The sequence below is a fragment of the Syngnathus scovelli genome, chromosome 13 (assembly GCF_024217435.2).
Source record: "Syngnathus scovelli strain Florida chromosome 13, RoL_Ssco_1.2, whole genome shotgun sequence".
NCBI classification, from domain to species: domain Eukaryota; kingdom Metazoa; phylum Chordata; class Actinopteri; order Syngnathiformes; family Syngnathidae; genus Syngnathus; species Syngnathus scovelli.
In genome coordinates, this window is record NC_090859.1 from 14924194 (window position 1) to 14941909 (window position 17716).

General features: G+C 49.0%; 5 protein-coding genes across 7 annotated transcripts; all 5 read left to right on the top strand.

Annotated features, from left to right (window-relative positions):
* Positions 1–97: 97 nt before the first annotated feature.
* LOC125979712 (chemerin-like receptor 1) lies at positions 98–2186 on the top strand. Its single transcript, XM_049738219.2, has 4 exons — positions 98–331; positions 398–503; positions 688–1392; positions 1543–2186. Exons 2-4 carry the CDS (start codon positions 442–444, stop codon positions 1847–1849), a joined length of 1074 nt encoding a protein of 357 aa, XP_049594176.1. The 5' UTR covers positions 98–331; positions 398–441; the 3' UTR covers positions 1850–2186.
* A 76-nt stretch (positions 2187–2262) lies between these two features.
* On the top strand, positions 2263–4514 carry rnf185 (ring finger protein 185). Its single transcript, XM_049738230.2, has 6 exons — positions 2263–2792; positions 3060–3078; positions 3250–3362; positions 3446–3500; positions 3715–3832; positions 3899–4514. The coding sequence occupies exons 1-6, from the start codon at positions 2608–2610 to the stop codon at positions 3994–3996; spliced, it is 588 nt and encodes a 195-aa protein (XP_049594187.1). The 5' UTR covers positions 2263–2607; the 3' UTR covers positions 3997–4514.
* A 160-nt stretch (positions 4515–4674) lies between these two features.
* On the top strand, positions 4675–6309 carry LOC125979714 (homeobox protein goosecoid-2). 2 transcript variants are annotated; one of them, XM_068652807.1, is made up of 4 exons: positions 4675–5052; positions 5161–5385; positions 5468–5712; positions 6153–6309. In XM_068652807.1, exons 1-4 carry the CDS (start codon positions 4905–4907, stop codon positions 6225–6227), a joined length of 693 nt encoding a protein of 230 aa, XP_068508908.1. In that variant the 5' UTR covers positions 4675–4904; the 3' UTR covers positions 6228–6309. The 2 variants fall into 2 exon arrangements, with proteins under 2 accessions (XP_068508908.1, XP_049594179.1); XM_049738222.2 differs by having other exon boundaries at positions 4675–5385.
* Positions 6310–6455: 146 nt separating this feature from the next.
* On the top strand, positions 6456–9750 carry ess2 (ess-2 splicing factor homolog). The gene is made up of 10 exons (XM_049738214.1): positions 6456–6889; positions 7186–7348; positions 7425–7502; positions 7586–7758; positions 7964–8081; positions 8184–8317; positions 8462–8564; positions 8667–8776; positions 8841–8956; positions 9176–9750. Exons 1-10 carry the CDS (start codon positions 6740–6742, stop codon positions 9447–9449), a joined length of 1419 nt encoding a protein of 472 aa, XP_049594171.1. The 5' UTR covers positions 6456–6739; the 3' UTR covers positions 9450–9750.
* Positions 9751–9811: 61 nt separating this feature from the next.
* Positions 9812–15509, top strand: dgcr2 (DiGeorge syndrome critical region gene 2). 2 transcript variants are annotated; one of them, XM_049738205.1, is made up of 11 exons: positions 9812–10257; positions 11497–11529; positions 12108–12230; positions 12318–12404; positions 12486–12696; positions 12792–12868; positions 12945–13121; positions 13197–13400; positions 13477–13629; positions 13712–13948; positions 14033–15509. In XM_049738205.1, exons 1-11 carry the CDS (start codon positions 10176–10178, stop codon positions 14260–14262), a joined length of 1614 nt encoding a protein of 537 aa, XP_049594162.1. In that variant the 5' UTR covers positions 9812–10175; the 3' UTR covers positions 14263–15509. The 2 variants fall into 2 exon arrangements, with proteins under 2 accessions (XP_049594162.1, XP_049594163.1); XM_049738206.1 differs by lacking the exon at positions 11497–11529 and having other exon boundaries at positions 9813–10257.
* Positions 15510–17716: the final 2207 nt, after the last annotated feature.

Below are 17716 nucleotides of genomic sequence, written 5' to 3' on the forward strand. Positions count from 1 at the left end.
ACGGCAGCTAACAGCTAATGCTTTACGTAACACACGTCACCACAAGGGGGCGGGGATACTCACGACTGCGCGTATTTTACGCAGTTTCTCAAATGACCTTCAATTAGGTTAGGATTAACCATCACGTTCAAGACACATGCTTATGTCTCACAATAACTATCAACGATGATTTAAAGAAAAGTAGGAAACACACAGACACTTTATATCTTCAAATACCCGCAAGTGGTAATATTTTGAAATGATCACTTTGACGACATTCTTAAACAACCGTTTCCCATCATCGGTTTGTGGAACTCGTGTCGTCTGGTCCATGCTGCTGCGTTAAAATAAAGTGAGTGCTCGACAATAAAAAATAATTATAACTGGGGTCTAATTTCATATTGTGTCACTTTTTCAGGAACTGGCGTGCAAGCAAAAAAAAATGGGAAGTTATGTAGTTGCATGGGAGTCAGCAGAAATATGCTCTATGTGTGGATTGCTTCAAACCCAAACCAGCTCGCAAAGTAAGTACTAACAATTTTGTTTTGTCTTGACTAGAGTGGTACCATTTACTTTCAAAATTGGAAACTTTCTTTGGCTTAGGATCCAAGAATGTTCACATTTCGGTGTGTGACACCTGTCAGATAAATGAAATAACATTGAGGGCTAACTCCCTCAAAAATAACAATATATCATGAAATATTTCAGGAGCGCGTCCAGGATGACTGTGGATTACATCGAGTTTGGAGATTACAGCGCTGACAACGAAAGCCAACAAAACGTCAGCGTCTTTAGCACGCTGAATGTTGGCGGCAAACTGCCGTTTTTGACTCCTTTCCTGGTGGCCGTCAACGTCTTGGTCTGCGTGGTGGGCCTGGCCGGGAACTCCTTGGTGATCTGGATCTGCGGCTGGAAGATGAAAAGAACAGTCATCACCACTTGGTACCTGAGTCTGGCCGTCTCCGACTTGTTGTTCTGCGCCCTCCTGCCCTTGGAGGTGGCCTACACGCTCACCTCGCACTGGCCTTTCGGACAAGCGCTGTGCAAGCTGGTGTCCTCGGCGCTCTTCTTCAACATGTTCAGCAGCGTCTTCCTTTTAGTTCTGATCAGCGCCGACCGATGCGTGCTGACCTGCTTCCCGGTGTGGTCGCGCAACCGCCGCACGGTCCGCGGGGCCTCGGCGGCCGTGGCGCTCATGTGGATGCTCTCGGCGCTCCTCACGCTGCCCTCGCTGGCTGTCAGGCAAACGGCGCTCCAAGGAGACGTGGTCCGATGCTACGTGCGCTACACGGCGCCGTCCAAACACAAGGCGGTGGCGTTGAGCCGCTTCCTATGCGGCTTCCTGGTGCCTTTCCTGGCCATCGTGTGGTGCAGCGCCGTGCTGACAGCCAAGCTGCGAGGGATGAGCATCAGGTGGGACCTCTTCTTCCTTCCCGCCGGCTTTAGGCTTAGCCCAAAATGTGCAAAGCTGTCAAATGCTGATGATGCTGGTCTCATGTCTGAATGAAATGCTTGGGAACATCAAAGCGTTAACCTCGCCGTGCGTTCGTCTTGTTCATTTAGATCCGGCAAGCCTTACAAAATCATGGCGGCGCTCATCTTCTGCTTCTTTGTGTGCTGGGTCCCCTACCACACTTTTGTTCTCCTGGAGTTGAACGTGAAGAAAGTCAGCCTGGAGAGTCTTCAGACCGGGATGCGAGTGGGCACCACTCTGGCTGCGGCAAACAGTTTTCTGTCACCCGTTCTTTATATTTTCATCGGTAATGACTTCAACCAAATGTTAAGACGCTCGGTGACGGAAAGGTGGGAGTCGGTGATGGATGTCCGGACTGGACCTTCTCAGTCAGTGCAAAACATGCCAAATGTTTGAGTCCGTATGGATGTTGTTGGTGTGGATCTGATGCTTGACATGAGTCATTCGCTCAACATAAGATGCTTAACACCGTCGTTCTCTGACAACCTTTTTGAAACTGAGTGTCAACCTTTTTGAAACTGAGTGTCATGACCACTTCACTTTGTCTTTTGTTGCATTTCATTTTAGTCACTGGAAATTTCATTTCCTCTTCAAGCCTTTCGTTTATGAGTGTACACATTCCCCAACCCTACTCTTTTTTTTTTTTTTTGGTCAAGTGCACGTGCACACAAAATGTGACCTCTGCATTTCATGTTTCTCAGCTCAATTTCCGAAATAAAGCGTCCCTAAAGTCCTCCTGGCGCTAGACGGCGCTGTGTACTTTTATTTTCTCACTGAAGTCCTCCCAGCGCTAGGTAGCGCTGTGTACCTTTTTGTTTTCGTGAAGAAGAAGACTAGCTTTTCCGCTGTGTGACGTAGCTAGCTTTCCCAACTCGAAACAAGAAGCCCGGACTTTAGCTTACGCGTCTTTTGAATACTTTGCCGTGTTAAGCTCACGTCACCGCCGGTGAGCCCCCCCCGCCTTCGCTCAGCTGTTCGCCTGGCCCGTACAACGGCTTCACATCAGGAAGCAAGCTAACAGCTGTGTAGCTTGCTGACGTCGAACTCCGAAGAATTGTACCAGTGCCCGGTGTCTCAATGTGCGCCTTTTGACGTGTTGGACGTCGGCGTAGCTTTGCCGGCCATAGTTGTTAACCGACTGGAGCTTCGCGTAAATGGCCAGCGCGGCTCCCTCTTCACCTTCCCCGGTCGCCGGAGCGGCCGCCGCGGAGAACGCGAGCCCCGGATCCAGCAGCACGACCGCGGGCGACGGTGGCAACCAGGACAGCACATTTGAGTGCAACATTTGTCTCGACACCGCCAAGGATGCCGTCATCAGCCTGTGTGGACACCTCTTCTGGTAGGACGTCCATCTTTCCTAATGCATATTGTTTTGAAAATCGAATCAAGAGTTGAGTTGAGGGGCGTGACGTGACGTTCGCGAGGCCATCAATCAGCTGGACGATGCAAAGCTGCCGAGCATTTTTGTCTGCTCCCTAAAGTGCTCGACGTCAAATGTGTATAGCGAAAGCCTGGTTGACTTTGGTTTCCGTGCCGTTTCTCGTGTATCTAATACGACGTGTTTGTTTCCCAACATTCCGCCATGGCCAACTTGTTTCCCCATCAGCTGGCCTTGTTTGCACCAGGTAAGTGCAACTGTCTTCTTATAAACACTTTGCAGTCATCATCTCCAACTGAAACCAGAAAATGTTTCTATTCGTACTCCCGTATGAATATTTTGACAGGTTGTTTGTACTCTTCTGGTTTCAACTGCCAAATAAAAGCTTTCCGGATCAACACGTTGTTTGTTTTTCAAGTGGCTGGAGACGAGACCGAGCAGACAAGTGTGCCCGGTGTGTAAAGCCGGCATCAGCAGGGACAAAGTCATCCCCTTATATGGGCGCGGAAGCACCAGTCAGCAGGACCCCAGGTAGGAAGCTGCTCAGTGCAAAACAGCAATGCGGTCATAGTGACACCTGACTCAATTCAAAGCCGCTCTTGTTTTATTTCAAGAGAGAAAACACCCCCGCGACCACAAGGCCAAAGGCCCGAGCCAGAAAACCGCGGCGTAAGTACAGCGGGCGTACATGCTCATTTGTGATGGTGTTGCGCCCGATTCCAATCTGAAGATAACTTCACTTATGCTTAGGATAACCTGTAAGTCATAGAATTGACAAAACCGTACGGTGAAATTGAACAGTGCCACCGTTTGTGCATCATGAAAACTGGCCAGCAGGGGACAGTGTCCCCGGTCCCCGCCTTAAGGTTCGCCACGTTTTCAGGGCTTCCAGGGATTCGGCTTTGGGGACGGAGGTTTTCAGATGTCCTTTGGAATCGGCGCCTTCCCCTTTGGTATATTTGCCACCGCCTTTAACATCAACGACGGCCGACCCCCTCCAGGTATTGGGCATACGTGTCCATCGATGATCTCGCAATCCTAATCTTCTCCCTCCGTCCGCCCCTCAGCCGCCCCGGGGACCCCGCAGCACACGGACGAACAGTTCCTGTCCCGACTCTTCCTCTTCGTGGCGCTGGTCATCATGTTTTGGCTCCTCATTGCCTGAACCCAAGATGGGATTCATTCGTAGAGACAAGATAAGACTCTCTTCCTTTTCACAGGCACCCGCGCCAGATCCACAAAAGAGAGCCGAGTGAACACGACACGACACAACACGACACGAGCGATGGCCCCGACGCATTCATACCAATAATAATGCAAAGACACAGTCGAGCGGGAGAGCCGAGTCGTTCCGTGACCCCTCCCTCGCATTTTGGGGGATTTGACGATTCGGCAGATTTTGTTCTGGTATTCGATGGTGCTTGACGCTAAGGAACTATATTAGGAGAATGTTCACATTGCTTGATCTTGTGACAGTTTTAACATTTTTTAGTGGAGGGCGGGGGCGTCATTGTGCCGGATAGAGTTCAAGAGAATGTTCAACATGCTTCAGTGAGTCGTTTTGACCCCTTTGCCGCTTTGTAAATCCAATGTGCCATGAGGGTAGCCATTTGTCTCATTTTGTCAACTCTGGAGATCAAAATGAAATTCTATTGTAATCCATTAAAAATGATCTATTAGAAATTTGTGTGCAAGTTACTAAAGTGAGTGTCGGCAAGCGGCAGCTTTGGCCGCTCCTAATCCCCTCTAATGAAATGCGAGGCGCACAATGAGCACAGATAGCATCTGGCAAGCTATTAAAGGCGCCAGCCGCCAAAAGGATGAGATGGCGTTTGTCGTTATCTGCTCTCCAAAGGCCGCCGCCGCCGCCGCCGCCGCGTGTGAGGAGCTTAGGACGCATTGTAGAAATCCATTAATGCCATTGCCAGCTTGATATGAAATGGAATCCGCGCCGTGCTGATAACATGGCCAAAAAGCCAATTGTGAACACGCCACGGACGGGACGGCTTCATCGTCCATCCGCATCGGATCGTAATCCACGTCTGTCGGTTCATACGACAGAAATCACAAACGATGAGTGAAAACTTTGCTCTTTTCTTCACCGTCTTAATCCGCCTCCCTAATACCGAGATTTTCTCCGTAAACCCGCCAACAATGAGGATCTTTGGCGCTTTTCCACATCTCATTTTATGCAGCCAAAATCTGATGAAAAGGAATGAAGGTGAGATTAACCTTTTCAAAAAAAAAAACAAAAAAAACAGATTAGCTGGTTTATGTCTGGAAGGGGGGATTGTACCTTTTTTTTTTTTCCTTTCTTTAAATTTTCCAGGTGGTGTTCTGCAAGCTGGGCCCAGTGTTGCGGAGGCTGGCGACATGGAGAGGCAAAAGTTCCCCTTCACCATCGAAGACATCCTGAGGAATTATCCAGACCCGGGCCAGGATAATCCAGCGCTGTGGTGTTTGTGTTGTTGCTGCTGCTGCTGCTGCTGCTGCTGCTGCTGCTGTTGCAGTCGCCGCTGTTGCGGAGACGGGAGGACCGCCCGTCCTCGGCAAGGTAACAGTCCAAATGTTTTTGCAAACCAGGCTGTTTGGACAACACGGCAACATGACTGAGATCTGCTCCCGTGTGGTCTCAGCACCACAACCTCTCGCCGAGCTTCCCACCCAAGAGCCGTGGGCAGCGACGTCGGAGGCCGGCGTCCGAGAAGAAGACCAAGAAGCGGAGGCCCGGACGCCGAGGAGGACCCGGCGACACAGAACCATCTTCACTGAGGAGCAGCTGGACGCGCTGGAGGAACTCTTTCTGCAGAACCACTACCCAGATGTCAACGCTCGGGAAGAGCTAGCGCAGAGCACTCGCCTCAGAGAAGAGAGGGTGGAGGTAAGTGCCAGCTACGGTGGCCAAGGAGAGACCATTTTAATGTTGGTATTTTTTATGTTGAATAGCCAAACAAAATGTCCAACAATAAGCATGTACTATTGGTTTTTCTTATATATGAAATAAATGCATGTTATTGTTTTTTGAGATTCAAAATATATTCTTAGTGTGATTTTATATTGATTTTTGATCACCATTTTTTTTTTCTTTACTTTAAAATAAAATTGGGATACATACACACAAAGCCCAAGATTTGGAGACGCGTTTTTGGACGGGGCAGAGATGCATTCCAGTCACAATTGCATTGTTTTGGGCATAGAAAAAAAGAAACATTTGGAGTTGTTTTATAATATATAAATATTATAATCATGTAAATGTTAAAATATCATTATTTCTTGCAATATCAAAGTAAAAATTCACTTTTTTTTGGTGTCTATTTTCAGGTTTGGTTTAAAAACCGCAGAGCCAAGTGGAGGCGCCAGAAAAGACTCTCTTTTAATGCAGAAAACTGCCCGTGACTGACTGTATGTCACTAACGCTTTTATTAACACTTTGTACCATTTAAATGTCATCAACGATTATAGACTATTTTAAATGTTTTCTTTTATAGTTATTTTTCTTTACCAGAACGTCAACTAGCTTCTTTGTGGAATAGCAAGTTCTAAAGGACGGCCGTGGAAGTTCTGTTATTGTCCTGCTGGCAGTCAAGTGTGCCTATCGCGCATGTCCTCAAGAAGAAGACTTTTAAAAAAAGAAGAAGACTACTTCCGGTGACGTCACAATCGAGTCTGTTTATTGCTGTTGTGTGTTTCTGCTCCAAATCTGAGGCGTTCGTCATCGTAACGTCTGGGTAAAGACGCCATTTAGCTCAAAAGAGACGGAATTGATACTGCACGGGAATATTTGAAGGAATTATTTACGCAGTCGCGTGTGCTGTGACTGGACAAGATCGTAAGGCCGTTGTCGCGAGAAGGTTAGCGTTTAGCTTAGCTACGGTTCGCTTTCCGGCTCGGAGGCCAGTGGCAGCGCCATGGACGGCAGCGCCAGCGTGAGGAGAGCCCTGTGCGGCACTCTGGTGCCCGCCACCGCCCTCACCGCTGTTGCTCTCATGCCGGAGCCCAAAAACGAGGACGACGGGAAGCCGCACCAAAAGGTCCTAAACGAGGAGGATTACATTGAGGTAAATCGCGCAAACGTCAAGGGCGACGTCATTTGAACTGTTGCGCATGCGCAGGACGAGCTTTTAAATGGCTCTTTATTATGTTGTTTGTGTGCAGTCAACAAAGAGGCTTCAAGCGTTCATTAAACGTGTAATGATTGAGTGATGAGAAACTACTCCCTTTTTTTCCCCCCTTAAAGCATTATTCTGAAAAATAATTGTTGAGAGACCTTATTAAAGTTGCAATTGTCGCCACACTTAACATTTCAGTCACCCTTGATGTGTTTTTACCTGCTCTTTTTGACGGGCGTTAACAGAGCTTGGAGAAGATCATCCAGAGGGACTTTTTCCCGGATGTGACCAAACTGCAGGCTCAGAAGGACTATTTGGATGCAGAAGAGAGCGGAGACCTGGAGCGCATGAGAGAAATCTCCATTCGCTACGGGAAGTCCAAAAACACCCCCCAATCTTCTGCCCCCTGTGAGTGCTACAATCCAGACTGTTTTTGTATTTGTCTTGTATCAGGATTGCTAAATGACTCTGTCTTTCGCGTTAGATGTGACGCCGGCGAGCTTTGAGACACCAGTGGGCCGTGCGGGGTCGCCATCCTTCTCCACCAGAGGCGCAGATGCCGGTGAGCGGCTCAGACGTGCGGCTGGTATTCTTTCACGAGACGTGCGTTTCATGTCTGAGGATGGTGTCTTGTCTTGCCTGCAGAAAGCGTGGCGGGCGACAAGCGCGAGGAGAAGGAGCTGCCCTCGTTGGATAGCTTCATGGCCAAAAACACCAGCGAGGACAACGCCTCGTTTGAGCAGATCATGGAACTGGCGGAGGACAAAGAGAAGATGAAGCACGCGTGGCTGTACGAGGCCGAAGCCGAGTTCAAACAGGCAATAACGCTGTGAACGCTGATCTTCTCACTCTTGCCGTTATGAAGAACTGAACTGTTGTGAATTCTCACTCTGAGAAAAGGCAAAGAAAAGAGGACTCCCATTGTTCCCAAACATGCGGTTGTTCAACCGATTCCACAAACACATCATGCAAAAATCGACCTTTATTGTTATAGTTCTATTCTTTTTTTTCCCCACTCCTCAGCGTCATGAGCAGAACCTCGCCTTACCACAAGCAGAGAAGGCTGCTCTTGAGTGTGTTAAAGCCGGCCTGGAAACGTGGGAATATAAAGCAAAGAACGCCTTGATGTATTATCCAGAAGGTACACTTGATGATTTGAAAAAGGCGCCAAAAAAAATCCATGGCAACCTCTGTGCCCCATAATTATGACTTCAACCTCAAACTCGCACTCCATTTTCATCAGGTGTCAAAGACGACGACGCGCTCTTCAAGAAGCCCCGCGAGGTGGTTCACAAGAACACACGCTTTACCGGCGACCCCTTCAGCAGGGCGCTCAACAAGAGCCAGATTCAGCAGGCAGCGGCGCTCAACGCGCAGGTGACCGTCATGCTCGCGCACCCAATTGAGACGTTTCCCCGTTGAAAAACGCTACCCGGGAGTCTCCATAGCACAATTGCATTTTTCACTGTCTCCGATGAATCGGTCCGAGTAACCTTGTTCACGTGATACTCTGTGCTCCAGTTCAAGCAGGGTAAGGTGGGCCCGGACGGCAAAGAGTTGATCGCGCATGAATCTCCCACGGTGAACGGTTACGGTTTTGAAAGGACACCCTCCCCCGCCCCTGGTGAGAAACACAACAAGCGCACCATTTTTTTGGCGCGCGAGTCAATCTCTCCTCATCCCGGGTACTCTTTTTATTTATTTATTTTTTCTTTTCTTTCCCCAGGTGTGGCCGAATCGCCTCTAATGACATGGGGAGAAATCGAGAGCACGCCGTTCCGCTTGGACGGATCCGACACGCCCTACGCCGAGAGGAACCACGGCCCCTCTTTTAAGGTACCAGAATGTTCTGTGGTGTTTTAGATTGGAGATAGTTATCCGCCGCGCCCTGTTCCGACAGATTCCCGAGCCGGGGAGACGAGAGCGACTGGGCTTGAAGATGGCCAACGAAGCGGCTGCCAAAAATCGGGCCAAAAAACAGGAGGCCTTGAGGAAAGTTACAGAAAACTTGGCCAGGTAAAAAAATGTCTGTAATATTTTTGCACTTTAGTTGCACTGGTCTTCTTCCGTGTCATCTGCTCCCTGGTGGCCAAAGCCCTATCACCCGAAAGTACAACACAACTCCACTGAATTATTGTGACGCACAAAATGTTTTATTCTTTACATTATTTAAATGAATTTACCTCATGGCTTACCTTTGTATTTTTGATTGTATTTTATTTTTTGCGATGGCAGCCTGACCCCGAAAGGCCTGAGCCCGGCCTTGACACCGGCCCTGCAGCGTCTGGTCAACCGCACGTCCAGCAAGTACACAGACAAAGCTCTGCGGGCCAGCTACACGCCGTCGCCCTCGCACCGCGCCGTCGGCTGCAAGTCGCCCTTCGGCGGGCCGGCCACGCCCTCAACCACACCCGACAAGGCCAAGACGCCCGGAGAGCACGACGTATCGTCGCTCACAGACAATCTCTTGCAGCTGCCCAAGAGACGGAAAGCTTCCGACTTTTTCTAACAGGACATTTTGATGGACCTAATACGATGTCACAAATTGATTTGCTTTGCGTTGATCCTTTTTTATTTTTCACGGTGGTGACCAATTTGTATTTATCAGTGTTGTTCACACTTACCAAAATAGCCAGTACATAACCAGCGCCACACTTATCCAAGCGCTGTTATCAAAAGCATGTCATAACATCACTCAGTTTCCCAGGTGAAAATATTGTTTATTGAGCTATTGTCTGAATAGTGAACTTATTTTGTAAATATATTCCCTTGTGTATTAAGTAAAAAAGGATAGAGTAGGCGGGGCCGTACTTGGGAGTCGAATCTCTGAGTTGAATCGAGCGCTTGGTGTGTTGCGTGTTTGGGATTGTTGAGATGGGTTGAGGCGGCCATCTTGATGAGCGGCAAACGGGAGGACGGCGGCGGGCGACTGGATGTGCAACAAAAGCAAACACAAACCTTCGCCTCGCTCCCTTCCGTCCGTCCGTCTAAAGGACGATGCTCATCCAACGTTTGTACTTTGCTCGCCAGCTCTCTTTTGAGTTGAACGCCGAAAAAACACGATGGGCCAACGTCGAGGCGGACGATTAACCGGATAAATCCCGGACGAGGTCGGACGACGACCGCCGTCGCAGCAGCAGTAGCAGCAGCAGCAGCAGCTTCCCTCCCTCCCCCTTCCCCTGCCTGTACATGGTTTACATTTCTGGATAAAGGAGTGACTATGAATGGAGGATAAATGTTGCCAAAGGCTGACAGCGGCAGTTTCGTCCTCTTCTCTCTGCTCTTTGTCCTCACGTTGACGGACCCGCCACGGCCAGGTAAGCGGCTTCGCTTCGACTAGAAGTTAACCGGGCTTGTGTTTGGCGGCGAGGCCTATCAGAGCCGCGCGCGGCCTCGAGTTATTTGGAGCGGCCCACCAAGCATTTGCTCACAAATGTTCTCTTAGCGTAACTATTTGTGTCTTTTTCACAGCGAATTGACTGGGACGTACGTTGTGTCCGTTTTGGTGCAAGTGCGACTCGAATGTCTTGAAGCACTTTTAGCCTGTGTTGTGCTAGCCTTGAGCTAATTCTTGATTTGCATGGAAGATTCATGGTGCTGCATCAAAACGCCTGCTGCCTATTTGCTCTCATCCCCCAGCACCACCTTGCAGAAATTGCAAGATTGAGAAAAAAAATTCACCGGGAAACAATTTGTATCCATCTATGAAGCGTCTGCCTAATCGGTAAAGGACCTCCTTCAAATCATAACATTCGCCAATGCGAGCGTTCTACATATTCACAACACTGCGACACACGCGCCTTTTATTGACTCGTACAGATTAGGATTGCAAAAACTGTCCAAATGTAGTTTCAAGACAGGGCTCCAAATGTAGGCTTTATGGGGATGTTTTGGTTTGGTGAAATGATATACAATAGAGGGAGGGCTCCTTCCAAGCTCTGTGCTAAAATTAGTCCAACATCCCAAAATCCCATGCGGCAGACTACTGGAAGTCGATTCCGTCTCTTACGAACGCGTACGTCGGTCGGTCGGTCGGTCGGTCAGTTGGATTCGTTTGCGCAACGACAAGTTGGTAAAGCTGCAATCTGCAGGAGATTGGGTTACGAAATCACGACTGCCGCCTGCGGGCGAAAAATGAAATTGCACACTCTTCTTCACTCGTGGTCTCCCATCTTTCTAGCCATCCTCTGAGGAAACTCGTGACTCTGATACGACGAGCCAACACGAGAACGCGGTTGGCGTCACATCTGCTGAAAAGGCGTGGGAATTATCCCCAAAAAGCACCTTTTGGCATCAAGTGTCAAGCTCGCTGTTGAAGCGCGGGAAGCTGTAACTGGACCTGCCTGTTGAGCGAGAGAGAGAGAGAGAGAGCCGCACTTTGAAATTCTGATTTCTTGTGCTAGCAAGTGAGGCAAGAAGCCAAAGCTCCTCGCTGGAGATTTGTAATGATTGGACGTGTTATTGCGACGAGGTCGCCAGTGGAGACTTTTGAACACCATCAACCCGCACGCAGGTGCTTGCTTGTTACCCGACTCAACTGTTTCTATTTGTTTCAGGTGCCCGGCTAGCGCTGGCAAGATTATTGTCAGGTAAGCAAGCAGCATTGTTGGCGTTCAGTCGCCTTTAGTCACTAAGAAGGCGTCTTGCACTGGATGACAGGTTCTCTTCAATTTTATTTTGCAAATGTTGACAGTTTTTTGCTGCAAGTCAGGAACAATGAGTGCGTACAAATGTCCACGTTTAAGATGGCCCACACCTGGCTTCATTTCAACATATCAGGCGCCCTCTTGTGGCCGTTTTACGATGCCATACAGCGTAGGTCGTTGTTGTTTTTTTTTATCTGTTAAAGTCATCTGTCGCTGATACACTCGGGTGATCAATTGTAGTGCAGCGGTGGTTGTTTTAGTGCTCTATAAATAACAGTTGGGGTCAGCTGAGGATGTTGGCGGCCGGGTGCGGTGCGGTGCGTTGCGGTGTGCTGTGGCGTGGGCAGGCAGGCAGGCAGGCAGGCTGTGTCAACTCTGCTTGCATTTGGCGTCTTGTTCCAATCATCCAACACCTTTGCCTCCCTTCTCCACGTCACTCCGGAGAGAACGGCCACAAAAGTGACTTCTCTGGTCACACTGGCTTGATCTCAAGTTTGCTCTGGCGTGTGGTTGCGTTTCAGAGCAGCGCTGCAGCCCCGGTCAGTTTGCCTGCCGCAGCGGCAAGATGCAGTGCATCCCCATGTCGTGGCAGTGCGACGGCTGGACGGCGTGCGAGGACCACAGCGACGAGATGGACTGCCCCCGTGAGTACTTGAAATTCAAGAGCAAGTCGACGTCTTGTTTTGAAGCCACAGTTGTAGACTTCTAATAATTACTCACAATTTTCCCAGCCATAAAGGAAGAGCGATTTCGTTTCGGCCAAGGTTACGACCAGGTGGACGACGTCATTGGCGTGGCTCAGCCCGTGCGATTCAACAGTGAGTGTCGAATTAAAAACCAAGAAACGCGCAGCCCAAATAATCGACGACTCCATTCCTCCCTCTCCCACACGTGAGCAGAGAAATGCCCGAGCGGCTGGCACCACTACGAGAAGACGGCCAGCTGCTACAAGGTGTACCTGCGCAGCGAGAACTACTGGCAGGCGGCCGACACCTGCCAGAAGGTGGACGGCTCCCTGGCCACCTTTGTCACCGACGAGGAGCTGCAGTTCATCCTCAAGATCCAAGTGGACTTTGACGACCAAGTGTGCGAGCTCAGAGACCAGTGCAAGTGAGTGCGAGCGAGCGAGCGGCACTGGTTTCGGCGTGGTTCCAATCCCCGTCCGACCTAAAGTGTTTCTTCTTCTTTTTTTATTTTTTTTGCAGGTTCTGGGTGGGCTACCAGTACGTGATCACCAACCAGAACCACTCGGCCGAGGGCCACTGGGAGGTGGTTTATAACGGTATCCATATTTGCTGTCATTTTCTCCAATGTCTTTCCGAGGAATGATTTGATCCGATTCAAATGTTGCCACGCAGGCCCCGTGCAGGTGTTCCTACCGCCGGACGGGCTCCCCAACCTGGGCGAGGCCAACCAGGACAACGTTTTCTGCGCCCAGCTGCAGCGTTTCCAGCTGCAGAGCATGAACGAGCGCGGCCTGCACAGCTGGCACGCCGAGAACTGCTACAAGAAGTTCCCCTTCCTCTGCAAACGCAGTACGTGGGCCACCCGGAGAGCCCAAGAACTTTCCGGGGGGGAACCCGTTGTGAAAATGTCGCCTTTTGGCGCAGAGCAAACGTGCGTGGACATCAAGGACAACGTGGTGGGCGAGGGCTACTACTTCACGCCCAAAGGCGACGACCCGTGCCTGAGCTGCACGTGTCACGACGGCGAGCCCGAGATGTGCGTGGCCGCGCTCTGCGAGCGGCCGCAGGGGTGCCAGCACTTCCGCAAGGACCCCAAAGAGTGCTGCAAGTTCACCTGCCTGGACCCAGGTAACGCTAGACGTGGTTCGGGTGGGTCTGTCCGCAAACACGGCGCTGGCTCCACGTACGTTTGTGTGGCCCTCAGACGGGAGCAGCCTCTTTGACTCCATGGCCAGCGGCATGCGTCTGATCGTCAGTTGCATCTCGTCCTTCCTCATCCTGTCCCTGCTGCTCTTCATGGTGCACCGCCTTCGACAGCGGCGGCGGGAGCGCATCGAAACGCTCATCGGAGGCAACCGTGAGCGCTGCAAATGCCATCCGCACGCTACCAGGAATTGGCATCGAGCGCACCAAGTCAATTTGGCCTTTGTGTGTCTCAGTGCACCACTTCAACCTGGGCAGACGCGTGCCGGGCTTCGACTACGGCCCGGACGCCTTTGGCACGGGCCTGACTCCGCTGCATCTGTCCGATGATGGCGAAGGAGGCGCCTTCCACTTCCAGGAGCCGCCACCGCCCTACGCCGCGTACAAGTACCCCGACATCCATCACCCCGACGACCCCCCGCCCCCCTACGAGGCCTCCATCGACCCCGATAGCCTCCTCTATGTGGACCTCAGTAAGACCACGCAAACAAGCAACGCACGCACACTTTGTGTTCCCAAAGTGATTGTCCTTAATACGATGTTGGCGCCCTTCACAGGACACGGCGGCAGCATGCCAGTGATGGCGGGCCACCAGGTGAGCACGGCGGTGGACGGGCTCCAGCAGGCCCCTGCCGCACCCAGCCCCGCAACCGTCTCCCAGGCCCGGGAGGACTCGGTGGACAGCAGCACCCTCCTGGTGGGACCCGATACCCCCACCATGGACGGCCCGGGCGCCGCCACGCCGCCTGACTGCGCTTCGCCGTCCTCCCTCAGCACAGCTGTCTAAGACGGACGGACGGACGGACGGACAGGACTGTTTGTGTATAAAGAACACTAATTTAAGGATGCATTTTTACTGATCTGATTGGCCCTCCAGAATGTAAATATGACCCTGGGGTAGTTAAATGCGCCACCGCCGCTCGCTGTCCTGTCTCGACTCCATTCTTTCTTCCAGTGTATGGATTGTGCAAGTCGGTACGTTGACGTTCCACTTCCTTTTCTCCACTTTTCAACTGATGATTGCTTGACGTCGATGGAAGCTGAAGGCATCATCAAAATGGAAATATTCAATTCCATACAAAAGTTCCCCCTCCTTCTTGCTCATGGACACGTTTGGTTCGACAATCATCTTGGTCCCTGTCATCTGTTATGGCGATGTGCTTTTTTCCCCCCTTGTTAAATCATCAACTTTAGTCGAGAAAAAATGGAGTCGTGAACAAACTTTTTCATCTGGAAGAAAACTAGCTGCATTATTGTACAATGACAAGATTTTCTGGGGGGGGATAAGAAGTCATTTCGCTAACCGCATTGACTTTATTCCCATAAAATCAACATTTGTTGCAACTTTATTCTCTTACAATGACAACGTCATGTTAAGTTCTGATGTTTGTGCACTGCAAATGAAATATTTGCATCATTTTCTCCACACCAACTTCCTCTCGCTTGCCCATCTTTTTCTTTTTGTAGACAATCATCTCCCTGTCATCCATTTCCGGTGATGTGCTTAGTTTGTCCCGCATTTTGTTTTGAGCCATGACAATCCCTCAGTGGCGTGCATGTGTGTTTCTTTTTTGTCGATGCATGTTTTTGTTCATTGAGGTCTCTTTTTGTACAAAGCCCCAGACATGATATGAGGGACACACACACACACAATACCTAAATTTGCATTAAAATCATGCAGCCAAAATACCAACCTTGTGAAACTGGGACATCTGGGTAAGTAAAGTGGGTAAGTGCAATTTTGTAGCCCAGGCCAAATGTCAAGGAATGATCATTACCAATACTTTTAATTTGTACATTTGTTTAATTTGTGGCTGCACGTAAGTGGTGTTGTAGCCCCCCCCCCCCCCCATTTACTTTGATTTTTATTTGTTCTTTGTTTTGTTTTTTTGTTGAATGTATTTTATTTTGATTCTTTATTAGCCTTGGAATGAAGCAATGCTCTTGTTTGTATAGGAGGCGTTTGTATTTTTTCTCAACTAGATGTACTGTACGTCTAATTAAATGCCAAATAAATAACGCCGTGCAGAATGATTCAGGCACTCGTTCATCTTTGAAACTGCACACAAAAGACTGTGCGAGCGAAGGAGCAAACCATTTGACATACAAAGCGACTGAAGTACCGTGACCGGACATTCTCTTTTCCCCTGACATGTTCTACTTTTGAGCCCTGAAAAAAATGTCCTTTGGGAATTTCAAAAGTCGTCCGGGTTTTTGTTGGACTGGGAAAGTACTTAACCGAGACCGCTCATGTCCCTCCTGGGTCTTGTGACAACGCGTTCTTATTATTAGGTACACTTGAAAATGGCGGTGTACCTAATGGAGTGTCTGTGTGATTCCCTCGTTAAGTGCAGCTGCAGGAAAACCTTTAGCTCCTGCAGCACGTGAAAGGAGCTGAAAGTTTTCCCGCAGGTGCGCTTAACGAGGGTCACTTGGAAAACATATTGGAACGTGGCCCCTTGAGGACTGGAGGTGTGACTAGAGAAGATCATCAACAAGTCAAATGAGACGTAATATTATTTTGTAAAGATAATTTAATGCGTGCTTTGAGTTATTTGACGGTTTCCAGCTGAATTAGGTAGTGGGTAACAGCAGATGGGCCGGCCATTCGTTTCAGAAGTTGTGGTCAAAAGACATTATGCGGGGTGGGTGCAGTGCAACATGTTTCCCGCAGAGGGCGCTAATGCTCTATAGTTGAGTACTCTGTTACTGTTTCGGTCCTTTCATAGTTTGCGATATTCGATGTTAAGTCAAGTCTTAAAAATAAGAGTGTATCATTAACGCTGTCAAGGAAATTGTTTAACAAAAAGAACATTTGGCCCATAAACTGAGTCTTAGACTTTGAAACCTTGGTTGAGGTGCTCATTGCATGTCACTTCTAATGGCACATAATGCCTGCCTGCCTACCACCAGGGGGAAGGTCTGCAAACGTCTAATGACCAAAAAGAGGAAAATGAAGGTGACTACTGTTAATCTTCTGGATTCTAAACTGTTTTTGTTGTTCAACTCTTGTTTTTTTGTAGTTTCTCATTTCCCCCAGTTGGTGTTTTGAGTTTTTCCTTGCCCTCCTGGAAGTTTAAAATCAGGGGATGTTTGAGAATATTTGTCATTTTTCACACATGTCCTGAGTGTTGTTAGTCACCGAAATGTTGAACAGAGGCTGTGATGTATGTACCCAAGTCAAATTCCTTGTTTGGCACGCCCAAACATGACATGGCGAATAAAAATTCGATCATCTTGAATCTTCATGTACTCACTTGGAACTAAGTGATGGATCGGGGTAGGACATGATCAGCTTAGGCTTCTTGCTACTCCTTTTCGAACAGTGATGGATATTGTTTGTTTTTTATTCCTCAAGTCATGTTCGAAATAAAGATTCATTCATTCAATATGCAGGAGCATCATTACGACACGAGCTCCTCGAGTTTGTTTGTTGCTCGCTCGCTCGCTCGCACGCTAGCTAGCTATCGTAGAACAATATCAACAAAGGTGGCTTGTCAGCGAGCCCGCCCACAACTCCCACTCAGCTGTCGATCAAACGCTAATTAGGAAAAAGCGTTTGACCGCCATGTTGTTTTGTATGTTTACCACGGAAAAGCTGATGTCCAAACTACAAGAGTTGAGGCTCCACGTCGGCTGCTGCTCGTCTCGTCTATCTGAACATCTAGATGCCAACATATTTTCGAAAGGTACTGCATGTTGCGTTTCCTTCTTTTTTTTTTAATATGGAGTATTATCCCTTCGGTGACTAGAGAAGATCATCACCAAGTCAAATGAGACGTAATATTATTTTGTAAAGATAATTTAATGCGTGCTTTGAGTTATTTAACGGTTTCCAGGTGAATTAGGTAGTGGGTAACAGCAGATGGGCCGGCCATTCGTTTCAAAAGTTGTGGTCAAAAGACATTATGTGGGGTGGGTGCAGTACAACATGTTTCCCGCAGAGGGCGCTAATGCTATATAGTTGAGTATTCTGTTACTGTTTCGGTCCTTTCATAGTTTGATATTCGATATTAAATAAAGTGTTAAAAATAGGAGAGTGTATCAATAAAGCTGCTAAGGAAATAGTTAAATAAAAAGAACATTTGGCACATAAAACGAGTCTTTTTCTTTTGAGGACTTTGAAACCTTGGTTGAGGTGCTCATTGCATGTCACTTTAATGCCTGCCACCAGGGGGAAGGTGAGCACATGCAAACGTCTGACATTGCTCACTGGGCCAAAAACCAAGTGCCACTGTGCT

Coding starts and splice junctions, on each gene's coding strand:
- ess2 (XM_049738214.1), top strand. CDS start 6,740: ATGGACGGCAGCGCCAGCGTGAGGAGAGCCCTGTGCGGCACTCTGGTG. Junction 8,318..8,461: donor CAGCGGCGCTCAACGCGCAG/GTGACCGTCATG, acceptor TCTGTGCTCCAG/TTCAAGCAGGGTAAGGTGGG. Junction 8,957..9,175: donor GTTACAGAAAACTTGGCCAG/GTAAAAAAATGT, acceptor TTGCGATGGCAG/CCTGACCCCGAAAGGCCTGA.
- LOC125979712 (XM_049738219.2), top strand. CDS start 442: ATGGGAGTCAGCAGAAATATGCTCTATGTGTGGATTGCTTCAAACCCA. Junction 504..687: donor AACCCAAACCAGCTCGCAAA/GTAAGTACTAAC, acceptor GAAATATTTCAG/GAGCGCGTCCAGGATGACTG. Junction 1,393..1,542: donor CTGCGAGGGATGAGCATCAG/GTGGGACCTCTT, acceptor TTGTTCATTTAG/ATCCGGCAAGCCTTACAAAA.
- rnf185 (XM_049738230.2), top strand. CDS start 2,608: ATGGCCAGCGCGGCTCCCTCTTCACCTTCCCCGGTCGCCGGAGCGGCC. Junction 3,501..3,714: donor CCGAGCCAGAAAACCGCGGC/GTAAGTACAGCG, acceptor CCACGTTTTCAG/GGCTTCCAGGGATTCGGCTT. Junction 3,833..3,898: donor CGACGGCCGACCCCCTCCAG/GTATTGGGCATA, acceptor TCCGCCCCTCAG/CCGCCCCGGGGACCCCGCAG.
- LOC125979714 (XM_049738222.2), top strand. CDS start 4,905: ATGAGTGAAAACTTTGCTCTTTTCTTCACCGTCTTAATCCGCCTCCCT. Junction 5,386..5,467: donor GACCGCCCGTCCTCGGCAAG/GTAACAGTCCAA, acceptor GTGTGGTCTCAG/CACCACAACCTCTCGCCGAG. Junction 5,713..6,152: donor TCAGAGAAGAGAGGGTGGAG/GTAAGTGCCAGC, acceptor GTCTATTTTCAG/GTTTGGTTTAAAAACCGCAG.
- dgcr2 (XM_049738205.1), top strand. CDS start 10,176: ATGTTGCCAAAGGCTGACAGCGGCAGTTTCGTCCTCTTCTCTCTGCTC. Junction 13,122..13,196: donor CCCCTTCCTCTGCAAACGCA/GTACGTGGGCCA, acceptor CTTTTGGCGCAG/AGCAAACGTGCGTGGACATC. Junction 13,630..13,711: donor AACGCTCATCGGAGGCAACC/GTGAGCGCTGCA, acceptor TGTGTGTCTCAG/TGCACCACTTCAACCTGGGC.